This window comes from Alosa alosa, chromosome 15, assembly GCF_017589495.1.
Source record: "Alosa alosa isolate M-15738 ecotype Scorff River chromosome 15, AALO_Geno_1.1, whole genome shotgun sequence".
Taxonomy (NCBI): Eukaryota; Metazoa; Chordata; class Actinopteri; order Clupeiformes; family Clupeidae; genus Alosa; species Alosa alosa.
In genome coordinates, this window is record NC_063203.1 from 20,832,879 (window position 1) to 20,844,605 (window position 11,727).

Below are 11,727 nucleotides of genomic sequence, written 5' to 3' on the forward strand. Positions count from 1 at the left end.
TGTCATTCGTTGGTAAGAGTGGTCTGGAGCACTCTGAACTCTCTAGCTGCACCGTAGCAATGTTTTGACTCGCAACTCTAGTCGCCACCACTGTAGGCTACAGCAATCTTTAGAGATAACTGTTGTGCATGCATCTCAAATATGGTACAATATCACTGTTTTGGTTCACCAATGATTTTATGTAAGAAGGCTAATTAAGGAAATGTTTTCCCACAAATAATAAAATGTCCATTTGAATTTAATTAAAAGCTTTATTCTCCTCTTTCTTGCTTTTTTCTCCACCATCTTCTATGTTTAATGTGGGATGTTGCTTTCATTGACAAAGTTAACCAATGGCACAAAAGACTGAGTTACGTCAGTAATTAAATGAGGCTGCTGGTCATTCAGCCGTGATTAAAAAACAATTAAATACTACTATGACATCATAAAATTGTTCAGATATGTTTGTTATATGGAGTGATGAAGAATGGCGTAAATGGGTAAATGGGTAAAGGTTATAGCTGGTCATATCGACAGATTGCAGATCGCTTGCCCCTCCAGACTTCATGAAAACTTTGTTAATTAAGGGTAGATCATATCATTTCTAATTTTTATCTACGTATGCTATTAATACGTTCATCCATGTTGAAGTAGCCTAAATATTACTAGAGATGTGATGTGTTGTTTATAGGAATTGTAGTGGATGGAGATGGAATGCTTTTATTTTTATTCACATAGCAGGTGGCAACACCATCTGACGGTCATGTCATGTACTGCTCTATGGTACATGTACTTTCAGTGGTATTTCCGTGTTCATCAGTGGAAACCCAAATATGGTAGGTCTCTAAGGTGGAGGTTAAGGTATAAATTAGCCATGCTGTGTTCACCATAAAACAAAAGGTAGGCACTGAACTGCAACTCTCAGATCCAGCTTTAAACATCAATATGTGAATATAACTGATCAAAAATACTTTTATGTCTTACAATATAAAATGTTACTTGGTATATTATACATGTAGCATCCACATACAATAACATGCCTGAAGTAATGGGGAACTTATCTACTTCTAAATTCTTTATTCTTTCTGGGCTGCAGGACTCAGGAGTTTACAAGCATCAATACTTCTTGTTGGTGTTTGTCCTTTACACCCTCATTATTACAGTCAACTTAACTTTGATTTGTATTGTGACAGTGGATAAAAGTCTCCATGAGCCCATGTACATTTTCATCTGCAATCTGTGTGCAAACGGACTCTACGGGACTGTTGGTTTTTACCCTAAATTTTTGCTGGACTTGCAATCTGATATTCACACAATAGCCCACAGTTGGTGCATGATTCAAACGTATGTTATTTATTGCTCTGGATTAAGTGAAATTACAGTTTTAACAGTGATGTCATATGACCGCTATGTGGCAATTTGCAGACCACTGCAATACCACAGCATTATGTTCCCACGTGCTGTGTTAAAGTTGCTTGTATTAGCCTGGTTTTATTCTCATTTGGTAACAGCAATAGCTATTATCCTTACTTCTAGAATACCCTTTTGTGGATCACACATCCATAAACTATTCTGTGACAATCCTTCAATGTTAATGTTGGGGTGTTATCGAGCAATAGCCAACCAGGTATGGAGTATGGTGGTTATTTCAGTATATCTTATACAGTTTGTTTTAATTTCAATTTCTTATGCTCATATTGTCCATGTTTGTATATCATCTAGTGAGGGTAGAGCAAAGTTCAGTAAAACTTGTGTGCCTCATATTGTAGTTATGGTCATATATATTGTGACTGCATTGTTTGATGTATTTTACAGCTGGGATGGTTCAGTAAATCTTCCAATTGGTGTACGTAATGCGTTGGCTATACAATTTCTGATTCTTCCCCCACTATTAAACCCATTCATTTATGGCCTCCAACTTCCAAAGATTCGAAAAGTACTATGTAGACAAAGTTGTAAACACAAAGTGTGTTGTCTTAGAAATAATGCATGATTGTTGTTTGAACCATGTCCTAGTTTGATTAATCCTGGTCTTAAATGAAATATACGAACAGCTTTACCTGTGTGGACACTGTGACTGTAAATATATTTTATTTCATTATTATTTATTTACTCTTGCTTTTACTTTTCTTCTACTATTTATCTACCATCACTATAGTTACTATATTTATTCATGTTACTTGATCACAATGTGGAATTAATATAGCCTACTTTGGACAACAGAAGTTATGAAATTTATTAAAGCAGAGACAAAGCAAGTTTGCCACATTTATATAAGAGCTTAATGCATTGTCAACAAATTGATGTTGTTTTGGCCTATATTTACTTTCTAATAACAATAAGACATAAATTGTCTTGAATTATGTACTTTGTCCATATATTGAATATGTTATATATTATTATTTCTCCATATTGGCTGAATTTTGTGAACTCCGGCCATTTTTCTCATAGATCTCTATTTCTTGAGGTCACCGAGTAGTGTTGGAATGGAAAAAAAGAAAGAAAAGTCAGTGCTACCTTAGGGTTGTGCCGATGGACGAAAGCAACCATCGTGATGCCACGCCCCCACATGCCAGTCACTAATTCCTGCTGTAACAGGCTAAAACATAAAAAAAACCTTTCCCTGAAAATGAAATTGAGCCTACTTTAAAGGATGTCAGCCAAACAGTTATCACATATTAGTCTACCGTCTTGTTAAATAAAAGACTTATTAGTCTACCCTCTTATTCAAATAATTCCTGACTGTGATGTGAATGTGTAGCCTAATTGTCCTTTAGTAGCCTACATTGGACGTAATATGTAGCCTAATGTTTTAGCAGAAAATAGATTTATTATTGTTAGGCTACGACTAGGATATTCTAGCGCTCAAATATTTTTGCGAGGCTACAGCGAGCACCAAATGCGTCCTTCTTCTCTGTGTTAAAATAAACCATTTCTTTCGTTAATTATAGGATCAGAAGATAGCCTATCCGTCTTTCACTGTAAGGTTTGTATTTCATGCATTTAGCAAAAGTCGCAGACAGCAGCGGAGTGGTAATCAGAATTCCTTATTTGTAAAAGTGTTTTTACTTCACCCTCCTATAGCCTGGACTGCGCGATTGCAGTCCTTTACTTTCACTTCCCGCCGCCTCATAGTCAGCATAGACGGTAGCCTGATAACGTGGGATGCTGCATAATATTTTAAATGAATGACCACGATAGTAGTCTTAAGTAGCTTTTTCGCTGGGTCCAGCGAAGGCTGGCAATGTGTAATATTCCGCCCCACACAGCAAAAGGAACGCGGAGGTATGACGGCTTCCGGAACGGACCCGTATCGGAGTCCATATGCTCTCAGGAACGGATCCGCTACGAAGGCGAATCGCGGACCCGCCGTGGCTCCGCACTGCATCCACTCCGCATCCGCGATTAAAACCTTACCTCCGCGGCGGGTCCGTTTGGGATCCGCAAATTGATACATACATCCGCCGCGGACCCGCAACGGACTCAAAAGTCTCATCTGGCCCGGGTCCGTTTAGGACCCGTTTATCTCATTTTCAAAATTCCTTCTGTTCTTGCTGTAGGATAAAACTAGGCAACTATAGGATAAAAGTAAAACTATCACTAGGCTACTACAGCAATATAGGCCTACGATTAATCTGCATTGCCTCGTATTTTTAACTTAACAATACTGTCAATAAACCTAACAGAAAAGGTTTAAGTCAAGACATCAATTTACTGTACAAACGTGATCACTACTCAATGGAAATATAAAATGGAAACATTTATGGAAAGTTACAGGTTATAAGCTATTCTGTTTTTGTTAAGTAGCCTACATTGCCTAGGCTACTTTACACTGATTTTGTGGTCAAAACCTAATTTAGTGCTTTATAGGCCTAGGTCAGTGCAGACATGAAATATTTTATCTAATAGGCTACAACTTCAATGAAATACTGCGCTATGCACAGTTAAAATATCAGAAAATGAATAACTGGTGAATGACAAGAAGTTCAATAAAAAGATTGTTTAATGCTTATTTCTCCTATTACTCCATTTGTGTGGATGGAGGCGAACACATCTCCTCGTTGTCTCGATTCACACGCCGGTTGAAACACCTGATTGCGTGTTTGGTGACCTCAGTGTCCGTGGCAGACCGTGCCACCATGTTTTTCCTCACAGCACCTGTAATCAAACAGACAGATATGTTTATGTTTATGGTATGTAGCATCCAAAGCCAAGTATGCCTACACAATACAATATATGAGATAGGTATAAGGAGATTAAATTTAAAAAGAAACATGACTTAAAAGCTCCTTGTTCGCCCAAGGAGGGAAGGAGGGACTGCCGTTCCTGGCCCATAGTGAGGTGGGTGGTGTGCAAGAGGGGGAAAAAATTGTATTAAATGGTAGTTATCTGTTAACCATGACTGATAATACACATGGGGCCTTTCTATTCACTAATATTTCAGAGATCAGTCCCTACCTTGAGTAACTCCGCTGTTAAATGCAGGTGCAGGTGCAGGGGAGTTGAGGTGGTGAAGAGTGTTGTCCTGCCCCATGGTGAGGTGCTAAGGGAGATAAATGGTTGTGATCTGTTAACCATGGTAGGCTGAGAGCTACAGGGCCAAACAATGGCAAACAAAACAAATCTCTGGTCATGCTGGACATGAATTTGTATGTTTCAATATTTTGGTATGCACTATCTATATCAACTCCATGAATGGATTGACATTGAAATCAATGTGTTTCAATACAATCTGATAATAATGAATGAACTTTTCAGGCAATATTGCATGAATGCAGATGTTTTAACTGACAAAATATTTGGCTGAGATTTTGAAAGTAATGGATAAAGTATGCAGAAAATCTGAGATGGTAATGCAGATGCAATCTGTTGATCTGAAATGGAGGACTACTGCTGTGTTAATATAGATGGGGCCACTGTATTCAATATTATTTCAGAGATCAGTCTTTACCTTAACAGTTTTTTCTCCAGGTTGAGGGGTAGTGACTTCGGCTGCCTGGCACTCAGCGACATGGTGGAGCTGGAGGAATAGATACAAAGAGAGGGGAATTCTTTAGCACTAAGAATGTTAACCATATCTCTAATATTAATATTATGATTTAGTTATTTCAATGTTAGAGATTATTACTTACTTTGCCAGTGCAATTGGCTTGGGCTTGAGGCTTCAACTGATATACCAGGCGAGTTGGAAGGTACCTCAGAGATGCAAAGTCACCATTTTTCTGGCTCTTCACTGTCATCAGTCCCCGAAACGATGGCTGTTACATAACGATATCATTATGGTTATTGCAATCCCAAAATGTCCAAATATACATATAGTACAAGCATCTCTGGTCTATTTTGGAATGCTACATTTTAACAACCCAGAAAGTATCTTACTTGATCAAAACAAAACCCAACAGAGGCAATCGTAACGTTAGATGCTAGAATCCAGCCGATAAAAAGTTGATAGAACAAACAAAATTGAAGATGGGGACCAAGTTCCATACAGTTAAGTTACGTTAGCATAATAAATCACTAACCGATGCCAATAGTTGTCTGAACCGACTTAAACAGTGATTAAAATGCAGAGGCTTTCATTACAAAGATGGCAGATAGAAACTAAAGTTACGTAATGTTATGATTCCAAACTTGGCAAAATGCAAGCGTTAATGCACAGCTAGCTAGAGGCTAGGGCTAAACCATTATCAGTGAGTCAACATGCTAAAGTTGTAGGTAGCTATCATAGCAGACGAGTGCTTCATTGACTGAAATACCAGTGCCAGTATGATACCAGTATCACCTTAATCAAGGTTTGCATCGCAAACGTGATTTCAATATATGTATAGCACTAATAGACAATAGCAATAACTACTGCAATTGCGCCTAGCAGCTATATGTCGCTAGCATAGTAGCACTATATGGACAACAGCGACACATTAAAAAAGACAAGACCAGACTAATGTTAAATAACAATGTGTGTTTTTTAAATCACACTACCATAACATATTCTGCCGAAATTGCTATCCCATTTTAAATCAGATAGGCTACAGACTCATATGAGCATCACAGCTAACAATAACGTTAACTTTGCACAAACTATTGCACAAAATGAAAAACGTCTCTGGTTGCACTAACGTTAACGTTAGTCCTAATATCAAACAACGTCATTACAATCAATAAACATGATGATTATAAAACCACAAAGGCCAATGTTTAGCTATTGTGAATGTCGCAATATATTAATAAATATCACTTACTCGAGAGGGTTCAAGCAAACCGTGTCCCAGCAAAGAAAATATCCACTAGTATGACTCTTCTTGGCTCTTGGTGTACAGTCATGTTCAACCATTACAGTAAAGGCGCTGTCGTCGCGCCAAGCGATCCGACATGGGTCCACGTAGGGTCCGCTGTTTGACAGTAGAATTTACGGGGCCGCCTGGAGGCGGAGCTGATCCTCTGTGTGGCACCAAAACGAATGCGACAGTCACGCGGGTTTGGCGACTTGAAGGCGGATCCGCCTAGGAGTCTACTGCTGTTTGGGGCTGGTTGGTGCACACGTGTTCAGATTGATTGTCTATCCGTCTTTTACAACAATTTTCTTGAATTAGATCTTCCACACAACTTCGGTAGCCTGGTCAGTATGTCTCTCTTAGCTGTCCACTTTCATCAGGCCGTATAGCCTATATAATATATTTTTTATTTTTTTATGTATAAATGTATTTCTGTACAGACATACCTATAGGCTGTTTACTACACTAAATCCCCCCCCCCCCGACGATATCATCATCCATCACAATGTTTTACTGTACACATGGTCAAATGCCAATTTAGGCGACATCGCCCAACCCTATGCTACCTAGCTCGAGTTGCTGCAACCGCTAGAGCAGCCAGGCAGCTACAGTGCCTCTGAGGAGGTATATTTAGAGTCAGTTCCTCAACTTAATACAGGATTTACAGTAAGTGGTTTAATGGGGTTATGTATTGATATACAGCGGGGAAAATAAGTATTGAACACGTCAACATTTTTTTCAGTAAGTATACTTCCAATGAGGCTATTTGCATGAAATTTTCACCAGACATTACTATTAATAATAGTAATCCACATCCAAACATTAAAGTCCATAGGTAGAGTTATGTGTAATAAAGTGGAATGACACAGGAAAAAAGTATTGAACACGCCTGCTGGAATTTCTTAAATACTTTGTGGAAAAGCCTTTATTCGTAATGACAGCTTCAAGGCATTTCCTGTATGACGAAAACTAATCAGTCACAGTATTCTGGCTGATTTTGGCCCATTTCTTTTAAACAGATAGTCCTTTAATATTGAAGATTCCAGGGGTCCCTCTTGTGAATCCTGATCTTTAGTTAACGTCCAAAACTGTTCAATTGAATTGAAGTCAGGGCCTAGATTTCCTTTCTCTGAAACCAATTGAGAGTTTCCTTTGCTGAATGGTTTGGATCATTGTCCTGCTGGAAGGTCTAGCCATGTCTCATCCTCATCATCCTGGTGGATGTAAAGATTCTCCCGGAACAAAATGACTCCATTCATCATTCCTTCAACTGAATAAAGTCTGCTAGTACCATGAGATGAAAAACAGCCCACACCATGATGCCACAACCTCCAAACCTCATTGTTGGTATAGTATTTTTAGGGTGATGCACAGTGCCATTTCTTCTCCAAATATGGTGTGTATGTAGACATCCGAAAAGTTCAATTTTGCTCTCACCAGTCCAGAATACATTCTCTCAGTATTTCATAGGATTGTCCAAATGTTGTGTAGCAAACTTTCAACGAGGTTTGACATGTTTTTCTTCAGCAATAGAGTCATGCGGGATGAGCGTGCATAGAGGCCATGGCGGTGGAATGTATTACCTATGATTTTCTCTGTAACAATTGTACCTGCTGCCTCCAAGTCTTTCTGGAGCTTTCTCTGAGTGGTCCTTGGATCTTGGGCTACTCTTCTGACTTCCTGGTCAGAAATCTTGCAAGGAGTTCCTGTGCATGGCCAGTTGATGATGCAGTGATGTTCCTTCCACTTGCAGATAATGGCTCCAATACTGCTTGCTGGATGATTCAGAAGTTTTGAAGTGCATCTGTAACCAGTTCCATTGATATGTTTTGCAACAATAAGGTTGCAAAGGTCTTGGGAGGGCTCTTTGCTTTTACCCATCATGAAATGTTTCTTGTGTGACACCTTGGTAACAAAAAACCTTTTTATAGCCCACCAGTATGTACTAACCCAGCTTATATCAATTTGCACAGATTGGAGGGATAATTTATCTAATTACTGATAAAATCCAGTTTGTTCCTTGCCATTCCTTGCCTTTGTGTACTGATTTTTCTTAGCGTGTTCAATACTTTTTCCCTGTGCCATTCCACTTTTTTTACTCATAACTCTACTTTTAGACATTGATGTTTGGATTTTTATATATGTGTGGATTACCTAAGTTAATACTAATGTCCGGTGAAAATGTCATGCGAATAGCCTCACTGGAAGTATACTTACTGAAAAAAATGTTGACGTGTTCAATACTTATTTTCCCCGCTGTAAGTGATATGAGCGGTGGTAGTGTAGTGGTTAAGGAGCTGGGCTAGCGTGCAGTAGCCTGAAAGTTGTCGGTTCAATTCCCGGCTTCCACCGTTGTGCCCTTGAGCAAGGCACTTGACCCCAAGTTGCTCCGGGGACAATGTAATCCCTTGTAATATAGCTGACATATGTAAGTCACTTTGGTCAAGAAGTGTCTGCTAAATGTAATGTAATGAAGTTAACATTAACGCTAACAAGCTTCATTACAACACTGTCTCAATTGGAATACTTTCGCGAGTACACTTTCATGCAGATCACTGTGTGTTTATTGGCGGAGTGCGTAAATTTTAACAGAATAATGTCGTATCATATCGAACACCAACTTTGCACTTAATGGAAATGACAATCGCTACATTTAAATATTTAATAAATTAATTAATTGCGTGCCTATGTTCCAACCCTAGGCTAAATCCTCTAGTCATTTTCCAACATCGGAAAGACAAGAGAATACACTAAATGTAAATAAAGGGCAATTCCATGGAAAATTAAATTTTTTGTAACATCCATAACAACAATAAAATGTGATGGTATGTATGATGTTAATGATTACATGAAATTTCAGCATTGGCTATTTTTGTTATCATTTATGTCATACAAATGCCAAGGCATTTCACTGACGTTATGTATGTGACAAAAAGTCAATTTTCCATGGAATTGCCCTAAAAAGAAAGTGTGTTGACATTTGTAAGTCAGAGAATGTCTTTGAAAACTAGGTACTTTGTTGAAAATGCCTATATTTACAATTAAAAAACAATGATTAAAAGGTTCTAATCATCTGGAAATGTGACAAACATGCTTGGTTAAAGACCCATGGTTATCTTGCCTCCACGTACAGTATGGATGATGGCAAAAAATCTGTTGGAGAGTTACAGACAAAGGTATCATTTTAGGGTCACCAAGTCCCCCAAAAAATCTTCAAAAGTGACCTCACTTCTAATAGATTATTTAGAGGGAATTCCAGGTAAAAGCCTGTCCAGTCATTTAATTAACAATGTAAACAGCAGGAGTTACTGAATGGTACAGTGACTGTCTGGAAGTGTGGTCTGTTGTCAAATTAAATGAAAATGCTTAGTTTAAGGGAAAATAATTATTGAAGACTTAAAGACTCACCAATTCCATTACACAAAGGCAAAGACCACTCTTTATATTCTTGTCCATTTTCCAAATCACAGTGAGTGCAGGCTATGTTAAAGTGCCCTCTCATAGTTTATAAATGGTAAGTAGAGGAAACCGGATAATTCCGAAATCTCCTCTAGCCTCGTGTTTGTTGCCTTCATAATTTCCTTTACAAAGTTCGTTATATCCTAAAGGGCAACAATTATCAACAATGGCATCTCTTTCATCTCCACAGTCAATCACAGTGTAACAATCAGACTGGTAAACAGTGACTATTACTAAAACACGGGTTCTCTGATCATGCTATAAAATACTGATATGTTCCTTTCAGAAAGCACAGGCAATAGAAGAAGCTTGTTTCACCATATATTTTACATACACTTAAACCATAATCATTTTCAAACAATTTACAATTCAAAATGAACAGTTCTTAATTGTTCCATAAGCTGCACGCCAGATATATGCGCACTCCCAGCGCGCACGTCTGTTCAGTTTGTAGGTTGAGTATGCGCACCCAATGACGCACGCCTAGATACTCCAAACGAAAAAGGTAATCCACAAATCCAGCAAGAAACGATAACTGAAGAATCCCGACACCAGTCTTAATTATCCACCCGAAAAGAGCAAATGAAGTTCTTCAAAAAAGAAAAAGATGACTCCAGGTCACGAACTGATCAGTCTCACCGGCTTGTCGTACGGATATCGGTTGTTGTTCAATTTCCGAGTAATCCTTGAGTCCGGTAAATGGTGGCCTTTAGCTACTTCCACCACTAGCTTAATCCAGTGCACTTGCATTCACGAAATCGCCAGGTCTCCAGTGGTCTCCCTGAGCGTAATACTCGTCTCCCTTTCCTCCTTCGTCTTCTTCTTCTTCTTCCTTAAATTTAATGGCGGTTGGCATACCATAAAAAAAAGAATGGGGGTGTAATATTAAATTCTATTGAAAAGACCTGTTTCCTTTAAATACCGCATGAGTATTATGAGTATTATATTTCTATATATGAGAAATATCCAAGGGGGAATGACGAGTAATGCCACTGTACAGCTGTGACTTAATTTTAAAAGACCCAGTTTCTCAGCTTGACTGTTTCCCACCCATCCAAAACTGCTAAATTGTTTCCTTCCATGTTCCCAGCTAGAGTTCAACACAGGTTTGGTTGGATGATCCTGCTTATGCCCCTGCAGATTCACCCAATACCCCATGGCAAGCTGTAGACGTCTCATAGATAAAGGCATCTCCCCACCCTCCACCTGGAGAGCTGGGATTGAAGAAGTCTTGACTGCACCACAACACAGACGAAGGGCTTGTGCCTGAACCAAGTCAAGCTTTTGCAAGTGGGATTTTGCAGCTGAACTAAATACAATACATGCATAATCCAATGTAGATCTGACTATGGCAGTATAAATATGTTTAAGAGAGTTCATGCTAGCACCCCAACCACTTCCTACCAAGCATCTTATAACATTGACTGCCTTCTTGCACTTGGTGACAGTTTTCTGAATATGATCTCTAAATGTTAGTTTATGGTCCATCCACACACCTAAAAACCTTATATTTTGAACCTGCTTAACTAATTGCCCATAAAGAGTGATTTGTATTGTAGGGTTATTGCGCTTCTTAGAAAAACAAATAACCTGTGTCTTGTCCACAGAAAACCGGAAACCCCACCTGTTTCCCCACTTCTCAACAATGCTGACTGCTGCCTGTAGCTTTTTCCCAACAAATACTTCACTACGCCCACTCACCCACAATGCCCCATCATCTGCATATAAAGACCTCCCAAGTCTAGCATCAACCTCTGAAAAAACCTCATTAATCATGATATTAAATAAAATAGGACTGCATACACTCCCTTGCGGTACCCCATTTTCTATAGAGTAAATCCTGGAGTGGGATAGCCCAACTCTTACCTCTATAGTCCTGTCCTTCAAAAAATTCATAATCCAGTTGAACATTCTTCCACCAATACCGATGGATTCTAATTTAATAAGAAGACCCTCTTTCCATAACATATCATACGCCTTCTCCACATCAAAGAAGACAGCAGCTACCAGTTCCTTT

At 38.8% G+C, this 11,727-nt stretch overlaps 1 protein-coding gene across 1 annotated transcript; it reads left to right on the top strand.

Moving 5' to 3' along the window:
- The first annotated feature begins 1,027 nt into the window (after positions 1-1,027).
- LOC125307870 (olfactory receptor 6N1-like) lies at positions 1,028-3,388 on the top strand. Its single transcript, XM_048264002.1, has 2 exons — positions 1,028-1,922; positions 3,249-3,388. Exons 1-2 carry the CDS (start codon positions 1,028-1,030, stop codon positions 3,386-3,388), a joined length of 1,035 nt encoding a protein of 344 aa, XP_048119959.1.
- Positions 3,389-11,727: the final 8,339 nt, after the last annotated feature.

Excerpts from the sequence above, each read along its gene's own strand:
- LOC125307870 (XM_048264002.1), top strand. The coding sequence starts at position 1,028 with ATGGGGAACTTATCTACTTCTAAATTCTTTATTCTTTCTGGGCTGCAG. Across the intron at positions 1,923-3,248 it reads AAAGATTCGAAAAGTACTAT|CAAAAGGAACGCGGAGGTAT; the intron begins GTAGACAAAGTT and ends CGCCCCACACAG.